At 47.6% G+C, this 19,192-nt stretch overlaps 1 protein-coding gene across 18 annotated transcripts in view; it reads right to left on the minus strand.

Annotated features, from left to right (window-relative positions):
* The window catches only part of AFDN (afadin, adherens junction formation factor), a 2,152,715-nt gene extending 2,135,061 nt beyond the window's left edge, over positions 1-17,654 (minus strand). For 10 of the 18 annotated variants that reach the window (XM_086927058.1, XM_086927052.1, XM_086927061.1 and 7 more), the window contains exon 1: positions 17,181-17,648. In XM_086927058.1, coding sequence (XP_086783184.1) covers positions 17,181-17,282 — 102 coding nt within the window. In that variant the 5' untranslated portion in view covers positions 17,283-17,648. Of the gene's footprint in view, positions 1-17,180 lie in introns of all 18 variants that reach the window. The other 8 variants (XM_086927064.1, XM_086927054.1, XM_086927053.1 and 5 more) reach the window with 1 other exon arrangement.
* Between the last annotated feature and the right edge of the window lie 1,538 nt (positions 17,655-19,192).

The following is a 19,192-nucleotide window of genomic DNA, read 5'->3' on the forward strand; positions in this document are numbered from 1 at the left end:
GGTGGTGGATGTTGTGGTGGTGGATGTTGTGGTGGTGGATGTTGTGGTGGTGGTGGTGGATGTTGTGGTGGTGGTGGTGGATGTTGTGGTGGTGGTGGTGGATGTTGTGGTGGTGGTGGTGGATGTTGTGGTGGTGGTGGTGGATGTTGTGGTGGTGGATGTTGTGGTGGTGGATGTTGTGGTGGTGGTGGATGTTGTGGTGGTGGTGGTGGATGTGGTGGTGGTGGTGTGTGGATGTTGTGGTGGTGGATGTTGTGGTGGTGGTGGTGGTGGTGGTGGATGTTGTGGTGGTGGTGGATGTTGTGGTGGTGGTGGTGGATGTTGTGGTGGTGGATGTTGTGGTGGTGGTGGTGGATGTTGTGGTGGTGGATGTTGTGGTGGTGGTGGTGGATGTTGTGGTGGTGGTGGATGTTGTGGTGGTGGTGGATGTTGTGGTGGTGGTGGTGGATGTTGTGGTGGTGGTGGTGGATGTTGTGGTGGTGGTGGTGGATGTTGTGGTGGTGGTGGTGGATGTTGTGGTGGTGGTGGTGGATGTTGTGGTGGTGGTGGTGGATGTTGTGGTGGTGGTGGTGGATGTTGTGGTGGTGGTGGTGGATGTTGTGGTGGTGGTGGTGGATGTTGTGGTGGTGGTGGTGGATGTTGTGGTGGTGGTGGTGGATGTTGTGGTGGTGGTGGTGGATGTTGTGGTGGTGGTGGTGGATGTTGTGGTGGTGGATGTTGTGGTGGTGGTGGTGGATGTTGTGGTGGTGGTGGTGGATGTTGTGGTGGTGGTGGTGGATGTTGTGGTGGTGGTGTGGATGTTGTGGTGGTGGTGGGATGTTGTGGTGGTGGTGGATGTTGTGGTGGTGGTGGTGGATGTTGTGGTGGTGGTGGTGGATGTTGTGGTGGTGGTGGATGTTGTGGTGGTGGTGGTGGATGTTGTGGTGGTGGTGGTGGATGTTGTGGTGGTGGTGGTGGATGTTGTGGTGGTGGTGGTGGATGTTGTGGTGGTGGTGGTGGATGTTGTGGTGGTGGTGGTGGATGTTGTGGTGGTGGTGGATGTTGTGGTGGTGGTGGTGGATGTTGTGGTGGTGGTGGTGGATGTTGTGGTGGTGGTGGTGGATGTTGTGGTGGTGGTGGTGGATGTTGTGGTGGTGGTGGTGGATGTTGTGGTGGTGGTGGTGGATGTGGTGGTGGTGGATGTTGTGGTGGTGGTGGTGGATGTTGTGTGGTGGATGTTGTGGTGGTGGTGGTGGTGTGGATTTGTGGTGGTGGATGTTGTGGTGGTGGTGGTGGATGTTGTGGTGGTGGTGGTGGATGTTGTGGTGGTGGTGGTGGATGTTGTGGTGGTGGTGGTGGATGTTGTGGTGGTGGTGGTGGATGTTGTGGTGGTGGTGGTGGATGTTGTGGTGGTGGTGGTGGATGTTGTGGTGGTGGTGGTGGATGTTGTGGATGTTGTGGTGGTGGTGGATGTTGTGGTGGTGGTGTGGATGTTGTGGTGGTGGTGGTGGATGTTGTGGTGGTGGTGGATGTTGTGGTGGTGGATGTTGTGGTGGTGGATGTTGTGGTGGTGGATGTTGTGGATGTTGTGGTGGTGGTGGTGGATGTTGTGGTGGTGGTGGATGTTGTGGTGGTGGATGTTGTGGTGGTGGATGTTGTGGTGGTGGTGGATGTGTGGTGGTGGTGGTGGATGTGGTGGATGTTGTGGTGGTGGATGTTGTGGTGGTGGTGGTGGTGGTGGTGGGTGTTGTGGTGGTGGTGGATGTTGTGGTGGTGGTGGTGGTGGATGTTGTGGTGGTGGTGGTGGTGGTGGTGGTGGATGTTGTGGTGGTGGTGGATGTTGTGGTGGTGGTGGTGGATGTTGTGGTGGTGGTGGTGGATGTTGTGGTGGTGGTGGTGATGTTGTGGTGGTGGATGTTGTGGTGGTGATGTGTGGGGTGGTGGTGGATGTTGTGTGGTGGTGGTGGTAGTATGGAGGGCTGAATACGAGAGGCAGTGCGAGAAAAGTTAGGGATGAGGCGGTTTGCTGCCAGTTGCTGCTGCCACTCTCTGATCTCACTTGTCAACCATTCTCCATCTTTGTTATTCCACATGTGCACCATCTTCTTGCCAATGAATTTGAGGTTATTTAACTTTCTAACATACCACAACTCTAGATCATAAAAATGTGTAATTCCCAAAACCTGCACCACAATATGAATCACACTGGAAATGCACAAAAACAACAAGAAGCCCGGAAACATGACAAAACCCCAAAATAGCCCACTGGACCCTGCAGGGCTATACGGCACACGTGGGATACAGGAAAAACATATTGGTTGGGTGGGGGAAGAGGTGAACAGTAGGTTGCATTTTGGATTGGGCTGTAGTCCTCACAGAAGCCAACCAGAACAGCTGCCCCGTGTGAGAGACACCACTTTCTTCAAGGTATGTACAAGATTTGCTTTTGAAGCAATACATCTCTGGTGTAACTATGTAAGCACGTGGATTATTGGAACATTTCAGAAATTAATTTAAATAACAGCCCGTAAAAACCATAGCTGTTTCATTCATAGTTTTGGGAAATAGTGCTGTAAAATGGATCATTTGGTAGTAGTTGAACTGTCAATTAAGCTCTGAAAACACTCCCAAGTCGTTGGCCTTCTTTGCAGGATAGGGCTATGGAAGAGAAAGTAGGTGGTCAGGGAATAACAGTAAGGGTCGAGTAGCAACCAATAATTTTTCTCAAATATTCCAGACTACCAGAACACTTTAACACTTCATTATACTGAGAAACCCATCATTCCTGTTCAGCCAAGTCTAATGACGTAATGGAGGAAATGGAAGAGTTATTAGCTATGATGGAACCATAAACTACATATACCCGAACTGGATGCAGGAGAAGGAAAAAGAAACAGGGTACGAAGAACAGAAAGAAGGAAACAACCATGAAAAAGTGCTGACAAATAGACCAAACGGAGATCGATAAAGGAAAGACAAACAAGTATTTACAATGCAATGGTCTCTGCATTATTAAAAGTAGAGCTATTGGCATTGCTCATGACTTTTTTTTTTATTATAAATAAATGGTATTGTCATTTACATTGCCAATAGCACAATCAGGGGGGTAGAGGCAAGAAAAATGGCACAATTAGGGGAGCGGAGGAAAGAAAAATGGCACAATCAGGGGAGCAGAGGCAAGAAAAACTAGTGCAATCAGGGGGCAGAAGGCAAGAAAAACAAGTGCAATCAGGGGGCAGAAGGCAAGAAAACGAGCACAAACAGGGTGGCAGAGGCAAGAAAAACGGCACAAACAGGGTGGGAGAGGCAAGAAAAACGGTGGCAGAGGCAAAAAATATGGCACAAACAGGGTGGCAGAGGCAAGAAAAACGGCACAAACAGGGTGGCAGAGGCAAGAAAAACGAGTGCAATCAGGGGTCAGAAGGCAAGAAAAAAACGAGTGCAATCAGGGTAACATCTCAGGGTAATTAGACCTTGGATCAGTGAGAGGCAACTCACATTCAAGCATGCGAACTCCCTAAGATGATCATTATACCAAAGAGCAGTCCCTGCAGCATTCAGCCACTCAGCCTCCTTAGTATCTCAGGGTTATTGCACCACACGGTAGTAAGAGCAATAATAAACTATTTATCCTACCTGGCACAGTATCTTGTTTCACCACAGAGCTCCGACAGCCGCCGTTCACTCTACTAAAGATCGCCTGGGGCTTTTCGAGGTGCTGTTCGCGGCCCCTCCGTTTCGTGGTGAGAGTGCCCGGAAGGCCCTCTGGTTGGCATAGCAACTAGGCTTCCCACTCACAGATGGCTCGCACTTAAGTCCCTACAGGTGTCACTGGCCCAGAGTGTAAAAAACTATGTGGCTTTCGAATAAATATGGACATGCTTCCTTTAACGGAAATTAGACCTAGCAACACAGCGCATTCAGGATTAATGTATGCCAGATAATTACCATATATACTGCCGAAGGGGACAACACATTAACATTTCCTGATCTTTCAGTTCCATGCACCCAATGGTAGAGCAGCTAAACACTAGAAGCGAAAGCAGGGCGCTTTTCTGCAATTTTAGAAGGCTCTATTCCTCAGGCAATAAAAATCTGGACGCCATAAGCCTCTTACCTTATTGACCAGGCACAACCTACAGACCCAGCAGATAGGAAAAACATGCTGAAGGTACCGATCTCCCAGCAAGAAGTTCTGAACGCGATTAAATCACTTAAACCAAATTAGGCTCCAAGCCCAGATGGGCTCACAAGACATTTACAGAGAATTTGCAGTTACTAGTGCAAACCCTAACACTCAATAACTTTACTGGAAACTGGGATAGTGTCCCCCTCCATGAGGGAAGTCGCAGTGGTGGTGATTTAGGCGGGGGGATAAAATCTGCATATTTGCAGAGGTCTTACTGACACTGACAGACCCGGAGACATCTCTACTGGTGAGTACTCTGGGAATGCTTGAGGGCCTTCGAAATAGTATCCGGTTTCAATATAAATATAGATAAATCTGAGATCTTGAACATTTCGCTTCGCAAGATCTAGAGCAGTATTTGAAAGAACTATCCAATGCGGCGAGTGCTCCGATCCCGGACTATGGTCTCTGCTGCGGCCCGCATTTGTGGGGGCCTGCGGCCCTGCCCGATTCATATCTGCACGCAACACTGCCTGCAAGGTGCATGGAGATTTGCGGTCTGGGTGAACTCCGCTACCTGCATGTACAGTACCGATTGCAACATAACCGGTATATGCGCACCTGTTCACAATTGACACGCGGTCGCTGGGACTCTTTTTGTCCGTTTCAACTGCAGCCCGCTGGCCATTATAATACTCGCCCCTACTGCCCGCGACGGACCGCAGCTGTAGGTGACCGCAGAGGCCAAGGTCACTTCATACGCCACGCTATACTACAGCCTTTGGGGTCTGCTGGCTGCGCTTGCAGCGTGCTCCCTGCCACCATCATTGCCCACTCATGCCACCTGTGACGGAGCCAGCGGCCAGCTGGAGCGCTGTGCAGCTGAGCTAAAGGAGCTTGAAAGCAGAGGTGAGGAGGCGCTCCTGCCCCAGGAAAGTGCCACTCTATGAACGGCGGGAACGAGGACAGCGAGAGCAGCCGACCTCATCAGCGGGAGGGGGCGGGAACAAAGACACGGACAGCGGGAGGGGGCGGGAAAAAGACACGAACGGCGGGAACGAGGACAGCGAGAGCGGCCGACCTCATCTTAACAAGCAGCAAAATGGCGGCCGCAAAGCTCCGAACATTTTCGGATTCGGGGGCGTGTTTTGGCGTTCTGAGTGACGGATGACGTCACACGTAGAAAAAACGCAAAAAACACGCCCCCGAATCCGAAAGAGACGGGGCTTGATTGGAGTGATGCCCCTCTCCTCCAATGGCTGGCCTCCGTTTAGGAAGCCAGCCAATGGAGGAGAGATGGAGGAGAGAGGCGGGTTCAAGCCCCGTACTAAAAAACATTAAATCTCCGACCAGAGACTGCGCAAGCGCAGCCTTTCGGTCCTCGACCTAAAAAGGAAAGATGGAAGCAGAGAAAAAGGAACCGCAATTAGAGACAGCAAAAAGGCAAAACTGAAAGGAGAAAAAGGAAAAATGGTGATAAAGGAGAAGAGAAAGAAAAAAGGAAACGAAAAAGAAACAAAAAGGGAAAGGAAGAGAGAATGGAAGAAAGGAGGAGAGAAAAGAAGGATGAGAGAAAGAAACACGGGAAGAAGAGAATAAAAAGCAGGAAAGAGAAATAAAGAGGGAAGGAGAAGAAAGGAAAATAGAAAGAAATGTGCGAGAAAGGAATGAAACCAGGAACAGTGCAGCTTTGAAAATAACCCTCTAAGTTTTTAACACCGATCTTAATGAAAGAGAAGTTCAAAAGAGGTAAAAAATGTTAAACGTGTGCTCTCTGCATTATCGCCTGTCTCCATGCATGCGGGCAGACAGAGCGGTAACCATCTCACATGGCTTCCCATTGATGTAGCAGCAGATTCAACCCAGAACAAGTATAGCATGGGCTTATTTACAAGCCACTTGCCCCCAATGTGTCAATTTTACTATGGGAAAAGTGAGGTACAAGCAATGCAAGAGGCTTGTAAATAAGTACCACAAAGTGCCATGAAGCAGTGCAGACCTGGGTTCAAGTTCAAGTTCAAAATTTGTATAGCGCACTGCTCACCCAGAGGGTCTCAAGGCGCTTGAGGGAGGGGGGTGCTTTACTTATTGAATATCCAATTTTTTTGTTGCTTTCTGAAGGAGAGGTGGTTCTGTGTAAGGCGGAGGTGGGTGGGGAGAGAATTCCAGGTTTTGGCCGCTAAGTAGGAGAAGGATCTTCCCCCCCATGGTGGATCTATGGATGCGCGGAATTGCGGCGAGGGCTTGATTGGACGATCGTAGTTGGCGGGAGGGGGTGTAGAAGGACATTCGTGTGTTGAGGCATTCTGGTCCTAGGTCGTAGAGGGCTTTGTGTGCATGGGTGAGGAGACGAAACGCTATTCTCTTGTTGACGGGGAGCCAATGGAGGTCTTTCAGGTGGCCGGAAATGTGAGCTTGCCGAGGGATGTCCAATATGAGTCTGGCTGAGGCGTTTTGAATGCGTTGGAGTTTTTTCTGTAGTTTGGCTGTGGTTCCGGCGTAAAGGGTGTTTCCGTAATCCAGTCGGCTGGTGACCAGTGCGTGGGTGACTGTCTTTCTAGTTTCGGTGGGGATCCAACTGAAGATTTTTTTGAGCATGCGTAGGATGTTGAAGCAAGATGATGAGACGGCGTTGGCTTGTCTGGTCATCGAGAGGGAGGAGTCCAGGATGAAGCCCAGGTTACGTGCGTAATCCGTAGGTATGGGTGCGGTTCCCAAGGCCGGTGGCCACCATGAGTCGTCCCAGGCAGAGGGGGATGACCCTAAGATGAGGACTTCCGTTTTGTCCGAGTTTAGTTTTAAACGGCTGTTCTTCATCCACTCGGCTACTTCTTTCATTCCTTCGTGTAGGTTGGTTTTGGCGGTGTTTGGGTCTTTGGTGAGGGAGAGGATCAGCTGGGTGTCGTCTGCTTAGGAGATGATGTTGAGGTTGTGTTGGCGCGCGATGGATGAGAGGGGACTCATGTATACGTTGAAGAGGGTGGGGCTGAGTGATGATCCTTGTGGTACGCCGCAGATGACTTCGGTGGCCTCTGATCTAAAAGGGGGGGAGGCGGACTCTTTGGGTTCTTCCGACGAGGAACGAGATGATCCAGTCCAATGCTTTTCCTTGTATTCCGACGTTGCTGAGGCGTTGTATGAGGGTGCTATGACAGACTGTGTCGAAGGCTGCGGAGAGGTCAAGTAGGATAAGGGCAGCTGTTTCTCCGTTGTCCAGTAGGGTTCAAATGTCGTCTGTTGCTGCGATGAGGGCGGTTTCGGTGCTGTGTTTGGCTCGGAAGCCGGACTGTGAGGGGTTGAGGGATTTGTTGGATTCAAGGAAGGCGGCGAGCTGCCTATTGACGGCTTTCTCAATGACTTTGGCAGGGAATGGGAGGAGCGAGATGGGGCGGTAGTTCTTAAGTTCAGTGGGGTCTGCTGTGGGTTTCTTCAGAAGGGCGCAGAGTTCGGCATGTTTCCAGCTTTCCGGGAAGGTAGCGGAGTTGAAGGAACAATTGATGACATTGCGGAGATGGGGTGCGATGATGGAGTCTGCTTTGTTGAAAATGTGGTGGGGACATGGGTCGGTTGGCGATCCCGAGTGGATGGAGTTTATCAGGCGGACGGTGTCTTCGGTGGTGATTGGGTTCCAGGCGCAAAGATTGTTAGAGTGCGGTTTTGGTTTGGAGGTGGGTGGAGTGGACTGGTTATCAAAGCTGTTATGAATTTCTGCGATTTTGTTGTGGAAGAATGAGGATAGAGAGTCGCAGAGGTCTTGGGAGGGAGTGATGTCGTTGGTGCCGGCAGTGGGGTTGGTAAATTCTTTGACGATGTTGAATAGTTCCTTGCTGTTTTGGGCATTGTTGTCAAGTCGATCCTTGAATGCTGATTTCTTGGTGGATCGGATCAGTTGGTGGTGTTTGCGGGTGGCGTTCTTGAAGGTGGCCAGGTTGTCAGTGGTTGGGTTTTTTCTCCAGGCTTTCTTGAGAGTACGACAGAGCTGCTTGGATTTCTTACGGTCATCTTTGAACCAGGGGGCTTTTTTGCTACCTTGCTTGATTAGATGGTTTTTCAAGGGTGCTAGTTCGTCGGCGCTGCGGGTGATCTATTGTGGGAGGTTGGTTGCTGCTTGGTTTGGGTCCGATGATTTGGCAGGGGGGTTTTGGTGAAGCGATGTGAAGAGCTGGTCGGTGGTGATTTTGTTCAAATTTCTTCGAGGAATAGGTTGTGGGGGGTTGTGGGTTGTGGTCTTTTTGTAGTTGAAGTGAACGCAGCTGTGGTCTGTCCAATGGAGAGCTGTGGTGTGATCGAAGGAGATTTGCTTGCTGGAGGTGAAGATAGGGTTGAGCGTGTGTCCGGCCAAGTGGGTGGGGGTGTCAACAAGTTGTTTGAGTCCGAGATTGGCCAGAAGGGTGGTGGTGATGCTGTCGTTATTCTTTTCCAGGTGGAAGTTGAGGTCTCCCAGTAGAATGTAGTTCTCGGAGGGGAGGGCATGTGGGCTGATGAAGTCAATGATGTCTTCGCTGAATTGTGTGCGGGGTCCTGGAGGTCTGTAGATGAGGGTGCCTCAGTGTAGTTTTGGGGTCGGTGTGGATCTGGAAGTGAAGGTGTTTGGCGGTAGCGAGGTTATCGTCGGAACTGGTCGTGATGCGGATGGTGTTCTTATGGACGATGGCGATGCCTCCTCCTGTTTGGTTGGTGCGATCTTTTCGGATGATCTTGTAGGCGTCCGGGATGGCTATGGCGATGTCGGGCGCTGATGAGGCGTTCATCCATGTTTCTGGAAGGAAGGCGACGTAGTGTCGAGTAGGTTCCAGAGTTCAATGGAGTGTCTTTGGACCGAGCGGGTGTTGAGCAGGATGCACTTTAGGTGGTTAGTGTCGGAGCTCTGTTTGGAGTTTGTGGATTTGGTGTGGGTCCTGATGCAGTCGAACTTGCAGGAGTGGCAGGTGAAGGGTCCATGGGTGTGTCCAGGGGCAGCTTGGTAGCATTGTGGTGTGCGGCCGAGGTTAAGGGCTGAGAGGGTTGCGGCGTCGTATGTTATGCGGGTGGAAAGGGTTTTGCGGGGAACAGGGGGTCTGGCGCTGGGCGCGGTCCAGGCGCGGACGGGCGTAGACGGGCTTACCTTTGGCGCACCTTCGGCACGCATGGGGCGCGACTGCTGCGCGCAGAAGCATCGGTCATAAGTGGATAGTGGAGGGGGTGGGGCGAGGAAGGAGCAGCTGAGAGGCGGGAGCGGGGTGGAGAGACGGGCTATGAGGCACAACAACAAAATGGCAGCAACAAAAAGAAAGCGAAACAGGGCGAGAATGGGCCACAATCTGAGGTGACTCCTAGGTATGGGCAGAGGCACAATCGGGCATAAATAACTTTTAAATTCAATGCGAGCAGAACAATGCGAGCACTATAATGACAATACAGGCAATGGCAGCAATGCAGAGGTAATATAGTGCTAGGAAATCACTAACAATCACACTGAAATAGCGCTAAAGATAATGGCAGCAGAGCGAGCGGTGGTCTAAATCAGCTTGAAGGCGCTACGATATAGCGTTAATGATAATGGCAGCAGAGCGAGCGGTGGTCTAAATTAGCTTGAAAGCGCTACGATATAGCGTTAATGATAATGGCAGCAGAGCGAGCGGTGGTCTAAATTAGCTTGAAAGCGCTACGATATCACAAATCAGCTTGAAAGCGCTACGATACCACAAAGCCTTGGGAGCGTGGGGAGCGACCTCTTCTGAGCGAGTCAGTAGAGTTAGAGTGTCTTTGGTCTGAGCAGAGAAGGAGAGAAGTGAGCATCAACACCTGTGCCGTGAATTGGTTGAAATGTGAGAGAGTGCTAAATCCGAAGGTGAGAGTGCTAAATCCGTGTACGCTCATTCGACAAATTCATTAAATAAACCAGAAATTGAACGGACTAGTTCACACAAGACACCGAATCACCGCTGCGAATGCTTCAACCTCTGGGTAATCCCGGTGTCAACGGGTAACATTAAGGACCATTCGCACAGCGTATAATATGTGAGAAAGAAAGATCTCAAGGCGCCTCCACAACGCTTCATTGCTGTCTTGATCAGTGCTGTCGAGTGTGGAGATGGCTTTCACATAGGAGAGCAAGACACGGCAACCTGCTGTTTGAACTGTGTCCAGTCAGCAAATAGGTATTGTAACGGATGCCTGGTTAAGCCACCCCCCCTTTTGCAGGGCGAGCGGGACCATGCCATGATTAGAGTCGGAAGTCGCAAAATGATTACAATATTTAAAAAATGAAGAAACAAGATATGCTTTGAAAGCACAGTTAGGTTTTTTGGAAGAAGGCTAAAGGAGCCAGCTCGGGAGAGAGACGGTTAGAAAAACAAGCTATCTCGGCATTACTGTGGCGGGGGGGCTGGGGAGCGCATTCCTTTGAAGTCTGATGCGGGGTGGGGGAGCGGCAGCCTTTGAAGAGGTGACTTGAGCCTTGTTGCAATGTCATTTTTGTGTTTTATCTAGTGCTGCCCTGTTACTTTTCAGTAATTTTACAATGCTGTCGAACTATGGAGTGGGAGGACTGGAGGAAGGAGGAGTAGCGTGATGGAGTTGAAGTAGAGATGGGGAGCATACGTGAAAGGAACAAGATATGCTTGGAAAGCACAGTTAAGTTTTTTGGAAGAAGGCTAAAGGAGCCAGCTCGGGAGAGAGACGGAAAAACAAGCTATTTCGGCATTGCTGTGGCGGGGGAGCGCGAGTGCACTCCTTTGAAGTTTGATGCGGGGCGGGGGAGCGGCAGCCTTTGAAGTCTGATGCGAGGCACAGACAAATGGTGGTGTATGACGTGCACGCGTCTGTCTCACATGAACTGTGGCAAATCCGCTATTTTGGTAGACTGTTCTTTTGCAATTACTATAATTCTCGCCGGAGCAATGCGCAAGCGCATTGGCTCAGGCGAGACCTAAAAAGGGTGCAGAAAGTGGTAGGAGAGATGCACAAACTGGCAAGAGAGGTGCAGAAAGAAGCAGGTGAGGTGCAGAAAGAGGCAGGAAATGTGCAGAAAGAAGTGAAGTGAATTAAGAGGCAACAGAGGTGCAGAAAGAGGCAACAGAGGTGCAGAAAGAGGCAACAGAGGTGCAGAAACAAGCAAGAGAATTGCCGAAAGAAACAACAGAGGTGTGGAAAGAAGCGAGAGAAGTGCAGAAAGAGGCAAGAGGTGCTGAAAATGGCAAGAGAACAGCAGAAAGAGGCAAGAGGGATGCAAAAAAGGGAAGAAGGATGCAGAAAGAAGCAAGAGAGTTGCAGAAAGAAGCAACAGAGGGCCACACAAGTGGGGTGCCATTATTATCAGGAGACTTGAGTGAATGCTGGGTGGGTGGAAGTTTGTGTCTACTCGCAGATTCCAGAACTTTCCATCACCGAAATGTGAGGAAAATTTGTTTTTGGGACAAAGTCTGAGGTTTGCAAGGGATTCTGGGTAACCGAACCTAGTGAGAGCCACACAAGTCACCCCATTCTGGATTCGTCTGGGTGTCTAGTTTTAAAAAATGTACAGGTTTGCTCGATTTCCCGAGGTGCCAGCTGAGCTAGGGGCCAAAATCCAAAGCTAGCCACATTGTAAAAAAAAAAAAAGAGTCCGTTTTCACTGGAAAAATGCGATGTGTCCATGCTGCGTTTTGGGCAGTTTCATATCGGGGATTCTAGGCCTACCCACACAAGTGAGGTACCATTTTTATCGAGAGACAAAGGGAAACACAAAAGAGTAGAACAAGTGTTATTACTATTTGTCTGTCTATGCATTTCTGCCTTCCAAATATAAAAGTCTGTAAAAATAAGTCATATTGAACCTTACCCTCTAATTTACCTGCACAATAACCACTGCTTCTAAACTCCATATCTTGTCCCAATTTGAGAAATACGTAGGTTTCCTCAGTACCGATTTTTCACTCTTTATATTTAACCCGAAAAAATTACTGTATGCCCAGTACACAATGAAAAAACATTGCAAGGTGCAACTCAGTTATTGGGTCTGGGTACCTCGGGTTCTTGGTGAACCTACAAGCCTCATATAACCAGGCAACCAAATGGGTCCCACGGATATAACAGTACTAGCTTACCCGTTGCGCGTTGCTGCGATCTCAGAATAAAGGAAATGTAAGGAAACTTGTTATGATAACATTCAATTTACATTGTATCATTTTTATTGAAACTTATTCATTTTAATATGGAAAACATTTTAAAGTGTTGTTTTAATTCTGTTTATTCAAGTGCTTGTGGATACACGTTTTTTTTTTGTTTTTCCGTCTGGTGCGTACACGAATAAATCAGAAGGTTTTCCGACGCGTGAGCTGGCCACATACAGTTGTCCATGTGAGAAGCACGGATTCTCCAAATTTAGTCCACACACTTGCAGTGATTGTCCTTGTGCTTTGTTGATGGTCAATTGCAAAAGCGAGTCGCACAGGAAACTGTAAACGTTCAGTATTGGAAAGATTTTGAGGGCCCTGGGGGGACGGGGGGCCAATATTTAACAAGTTTTTCTTTTTTTTTGGTTTACCAGAAACCTTTGCGGGAGTATACTCAACAACTTCCCAAAGTTTCATGCCGATCGGATGAATGGTGTAGTAATGCATAAAGGACAAACAGACAGATATTATATATATATATCCAAAATGCAGGTTAGTCCCAAGAAAGAGTGAAGCCTCTCGGAAATTTGCATCGCACTTCATTTATTTGCATCCTGCAAGCAGGCAGCCTTTCGAGTACAAGCTTCCAATGTTCACATCAGCCAAACGCGTTTCAGGAAATCTTATCCCTTCTTCAGTGGCGTGGTCAAGAGTCACCGAGACCACCGATTTATAGCACATTTTATATTTTCAAATGTCAGCCTCAGTGGGCGTGTCCATCACGTGGCACTCTGGGTATTGTAGGGCTGCAGGTTTACCCCATGTGGGGCGGCTTCTCAGAGTCTTGTATTATGACAATAATATCCCCAGTGGGTCGAAGTCTTTGTAATTGAATTCTGCCTGCCCTGCTTTGCCGATGCAGATTCCTGCGTAAGCCAGAATCACCCTGCTGTGACCCCGTAGCTTAATTCCTCTCATCTCTGCCAGCAACAAATGAAACCAGCAATGAGCCCGTCTGACAGCAGTGGGCCTCTCTCCACGGCCGGACCAAGCCGTAAATAATCCAAAATGCAGGTTAGTCCCAAGAAAGAGTGAAGCCTCTCGGAAATTTGCATCGCACTTCATTTATTTGCATCCTGCAAGCAGGCAGCCTTTCGAGTACAAGACTCTGAGAAGCCACCCCACATGGGGTAAACCTGCAGCACTACAATACCCAGAGTGCCATGTGATGGACACGCCCACTGAGGCGGACATTTGAAAATATAAAATGTGCTATAAATCGGTGGTCTCAGTGACTCTTGACCACGCCACTGAAGAAGGGATAAGATTTCCTGAAACGCGTTTGGCTGATGTGAACATTGGAAGCTTGTACTCGAAAGGCTGCCTGCTTGCAGGATGCAAATAAATGAAGTGCGATGCAAATTTCCGAGAGGCTTCACTCTTTCTTGGGACTAACCTGCATTTTGGAATATATATATATATATATATATATATATATATATATATATATAAGAGAGAGAAGATATAGCTTTAAAAAATCTACCATAGTTGAAAGAAGTTACAGTTGAAAATGTAGTCACAAATGGCTGTCTTTTTCAACTAAATTTCAATTTTCTATTATTTCAACTGTTACTTTCCGTAGGAAAACCTTGAAGGAATTGAATTGAAGGACCACACAAATGACCCCTTGCTGAATTCAGAATAGTGTCTACTTTTCAGAAATGTATAGCTTTCCGGGATCCATTAGTGGTTTCACATTCATTTCTACCACTAACTGGAAGGAGGTTAGAAATAGGAAAAATAGGCGATGTCCCAGTAAAATTTCAAAACTGTGTAGAAAATATTGGTTTTCTGACAAAAGTATCCCTGTTCCCGAAAGCTGGGAAGAAAGTGATTTTAGCACGACAAACCCTTTGCTGATACCTTTTGCAGGGAAGAAACCAGACGCTTTCTTCTGAAGCACTTTTTTACCATTTTTCCCCCCCAAAAAAAAAAAAAATGTAGCTGTATTTTGCCTAATTTCTCAATCCCCTCCAGGCAAATCCACAAAACCCTAGTACCTTTAGAATCCTCTGGATGTTAGAAGAAAAGGACGCAAATTTGGTGTGGATGCCGAACCACCCCAAATCGTCAAAAAAAGAGCATGGCACAGCAGGGGGGGCATGGCAGCAAAAGACTTAGCCGCATCGCTGCGGCGGCTTTTCCCGCTGTGTGCGGCTTTTTTCAAATTACCGCGTTACATGACGAGCTGAGCTCGTCATCAGCATCGAAGGTGTTAAGGGGTGCATCGAACAATGGAAAACTACATCAGCATTATGGGATATAGGAAACACCCAAGCGAGCTTTTGTGCAACCAAACATTCAAGAACTACTGGTTTAATTTTGAACTTTAACCTCGGAATAAATATATTTATAAAAGCTATTAATTTGGGTAACACTGTTCTAGAGATGAAAAAGGCCGTTGGTATTCAAGATGACTCAACTAGCTCTACTGATATTGGAGTAATCAAAAACACATTGTTGGCAGTTCTCGCTTAAGTAAATACTTATGACGTACACGACAAATGTCGCAAGGTCGTATAGCACGGCACAATTTTTTTTACCCTGTCCTACTTTTGGCATATAATTCCAGCAAAATAAAAAATAAGCATTTTCGTTGTTCTTCAAAATAATTATTAACTCAACTCACACAAATGTGCAGTAATAACGTGGCGCTGTTTATGCTGCAAGTGCAATGGTGGGGTTTGCTACTACCTAATGCTTCACCAACAGACGACAAAAATAAAACCAAAATTTAACGCTGACCTTCAATTACCTTTGAATATTCTGCCTTTATATCACTCGAAAAACACTGTGGGAACTTCCTTAACATATAAGTGTGAATATGGCTAGGAAAATCAGAACATAAAGATAGTTTTGGGCCGTCACCTGCAGGATACATGGAGTGTGAAATTGTGGACGTGACCCACAAACGCTTTTTTCCACGTCCCCAACTCGTTCGGGTTCACTTCACGTAACGAATAAACTGTAAATTAACCGCTTTCTTTTTTCTATTAAATAGTTTACCGTACACAATTTAAAGGGATAGGGTTTCAAAAGTTGCTTATACGTAATGGAATAATTATTTCAATGTTTTGGCTGCCCACTGCCAAGTTGGTATTCCATAAAGTACTGCATACGCCTGTGGAGCGAAAGTGCTGTCCATGCCAGTACACATCCAGGTATTTCCAAAAAGACAGCTTTTTGTTAGAGCAACTTTCTGTTAGGGTCAGACCGCAGTGGCAGTTTAACAGAACGCAGGAGTAGTCTCCGCCCCAACCAGGGCCTGTTACACTCAGGGCCAGGAATCCGACCCACCGTCTGCCGGAGACTGGAAGCGAGAGGCGCCAAACTCAGTGTTGCTTCGGCACCATCCCAGGGCGGCATCGGTGAAACTCGCAGGCAACCAGGCCCTTCTCTTACAACACCCACAGGTATCGGTGGAGCAGAAACGTAACCAGTTCTGAGCTTTCCATCTGAGCGATGGATGTCAAATACGTGCAGGGGTATTATTGATCCAGGACTGGTGACTTGGGAGTCCACGAAGCCTCCACAAGCAGGCCATAACAAACACAGCTACAGTTTACCAATAAGGAAAGCTACCATCCATAAGCACACATACATGCGTTTTAGTGAGCTGCATATTAGAGAGAAAAATAAGAAGACCATAAACATTAGACTGAGACCAGGCATACACCCCCCCCCTCCCTCCCCCCGAAATAGGTGGGCCCTTCCACAGCTTCAAAAATAGACGCAGCACTTCCCAGCATTGACACACGTCCACAACATAAAGAACCCCGCATGGAACAAATTCAGCACAATGCTAACTTTCTTACATCCACTCCCGCCACGCTTAAATAGGTTCTGTTGTCGCAGGTTATCCGTAATGTATGAGCAAAGTTTCAAGTGCAAGAGGGCACGGGGTGGTGGGGACGGTAAAGAGAATAAACCAGATCTGGAGGGCACGGGGTGGTGGGGACGGTAAAGAGAATAAACCAGATCTGGCAAAAACGCTCTCCCTGAAGTCCTGAGATGCAACCCTTCCTTCTCCTGTTTCAAAAGGGACTGAAACTCCACCTCCTAAACAAATACTTTCCTGACCAACGTCAACTAACCAATATCCGAGTTGTCTCCTCTCTCTTTGGACATTCAAGGATAGTGTGTGACCGGACTATGTAATTTTCACCTTTTTTTTCTTTTTATTGTCCCCCCCCCCTTAGCTGCACTGCATATTTATTTCCCAAGCTGTATTTTTGTCTTTGGTTTGCTTCCTCACTGCCGGCCTACTATGTAATGTAATGTCCTCTGTTTTTTACTGTGTGTATATAAAGCGCTCTGATACCACGGGTCAAGCTAGCTCTATATAAAACTTTTTAAAATAGAAGGATGCATCGGGATAAAACTACCAGCTTGTGGCGTTGCAGTCCAGGGGATCCTAGGATGGGAGTTAAAGATCGGTCAGAAGGTAAATGGGTTGGCATGGATAGGAGGGCAAAAAAATACACTTGCATTCAGGCGGGATGAAGAGGCTCTTTTGGGGTAGTACTGTGATATCCTTCATTGGATTGGACCTCTTTGGGAAATGGCTCCCATTAGGTCTGGGGTAGCTGATCCCAATTGAGCGGAGGGTTATAAAAAGCGGAAGTAGTAGATTCCCTGGGACGGGAAGTATGGTAAATTTGGGCAGGGTGGGTGTGTCTCAAACGCTGTGGTGTTCAGGGTAGGTAAAACGTGTGGAGTAGGCCCTTGGGTGTTGTGACTGTTGTGTTCGAATTGTAGTGTCAGATGTCCATTAATCACATGGTAAAAATTGCAGTGGATCGCTAAAGTATATTGGATCTTTTGCTGCAGCTGATCCCCGTATGCACATGATCGCCATGTGCAGTGTCTTTATTGGATTTTACTGTACAACTAGTCCCGGGTGCAGCTGATATCTGGGAATGGGGCTTGTGACATACCTCAGTAGGTTGGCTGATTTCGAACAGGTCCAACCGGTTGTTATTCCAGTGGTTGATGATCTCGGCCAGTTTCCTGCGCTCTTCCTCGCGACTTCCAGACATGCTGCCGCGGCTCTACCCCAGAGACCAACACGAAAATCCAAGCTCTGAAACCAATGGTAGGAGGAGCTCAGTAGACCGCACACCGGCTTCCTCAAATGTCGGGCTGCCTGTGCCAAAGCTCTCAGTTCTACCAGGAGCTCCAGGAGTTCACGGCTGGCTATCCTCGCCGGGTTCCTCTCCCGGTCAGTCCTCTCTTACATCTCCCCACAATATTTTTGCAGCCCGTCGTGGACGCCTATCTATACACTGTTCGCTTTTCCGACTCTCGTTGCTCGAGGTCGACCAACGCCGTGCACAGGCTTCACCTCTTCCCTGACGCACACATACGGACCGGTTACGCACCCCAGTCAGTACACAACAGCGTCTGCGGGAACATGGATAGACATAGAGAGGAGACAATTAACAAGTGGCGACAATAGGAACTCTGGGAAGGAATAGTGGTGGCCATTATGGAAAGGTAAAACTGCTATCTTTGGAGTCCCAATAACAAAGAAAAAGACGTGTTGAAACGGGAGACCATTACATTTTGAAGCCTCTAAACACAAATATCACGGTTTGGATTTAGGAAATGTTTCAGAACAACTATTTGAAGGTAAACATTGCAAAAAAATAAGCGACTTTTCATATTCAGAGCCTACGGGTAAACATAGTGTTGTAGGTAGACAAGGAAGAAACGGGATACGATCCACGAGTTTTATTGTAATATATTTAAGGAGCACACCCACAAGTGTCCTTACAGCTCTGTGCAATTGCAACAATTGTAGGGTGAGCAGGCGTCCCCGTTTTGCCAGGACGTCCCTGTTTTTAACCAGCTGTCCCAGCAAATTTCAAGAAATTTAGCTCATGTCCCCGTTTTTGGAGAGGGTCGGCTGAAAACAGTGGGAGGTGTTTTTTATGTTTTAAAAAGCAGGGATACTTAGCAGTTGTTTCAAGAAAGCAATTTAATTAACAGGCAAGCTACTGGGCTTACAAATTGCATTTTATGTATGTTCTTACTGCTTGAAGTAAAATTGTAGTCCTTCTTCTATTTTTGTGAAATGTCCCGGTTTTTGGCTTTAACCCCTTCCATGCTGATGACGGCCTGGAGCCGTCATGGCACACAGTGCTCGTGTGCTGATGACGGCTCCCGGCCGCCATGACCGCACCCGCGATTGGAATGTGCCGCACAGGCGCAGAATCGCGGCCGCAGCCAGGGGGTTAAAATTCTGGTCACCCTAAACAATTGCCTAGAACAGGCATTTGCAATGCAATTGGTCTCGCCTTTGGGACCTTATATGTTTTTTACATATGCAGCTCAATATTGTGGGTACAGCTTGTGCATGAAGTAGTGAAAGGGTACAGTACCACAGGTTGTCACTAGGTGTCGGTTGTGTTCTAAATGTTTTACTGTGTATATTATGGCACCCGCCCTTGCATGTGATGGAGCAGGGGAGAGCCAAAAAAAATTTGTGTACCCCTTGTAAAGTTATTCTCTCATAACCGTAATAATATTAATTTTGTGAAGCATGTAAACTAATCAACCAAATGCACCTGAATTAGACATAACACGTGGGAAACTAACTGCTGTTTTGCAAAACTCTAATTTACTAATAAAAACCATGAGTTGAACTAATTAATATAAGAGCTATGATGACGTAAATATAACTGAATAAACGCATGTATTTTGTGCTTATGGTAGAAGTGTTTTGTGGCAAATAAATTCAGATGGTAAGTAAAAAATCGCATATATGTTTGCTTTGCTAGGTAATACCTAACAGGGGAAAATTAGAATGGTGGGTGATAAACAGAAGGGTTTAATTACTATATCTAATTTCTGTTGTGTTTGTTTTCATATTAGTTCCCATTGTGGCCTGCACGGCCTAACCTGAAAGTGGCTGTTTAAACGTGATGGTGGAAATTAAATTCAAAGA

This window comes from Lissotriton vulgaris, chromosome 6 (genome assembly GCF_964263255.1).
Source record: "Lissotriton vulgaris chromosome 6, aLisVul1.2, whole genome shotgun sequence".
Classification (NCBI taxonomy): Eukaryota; Metazoa; Chordata; class Amphibia; order Caudata; family Salamandridae; genus Lissotriton; species Lissotriton vulgaris.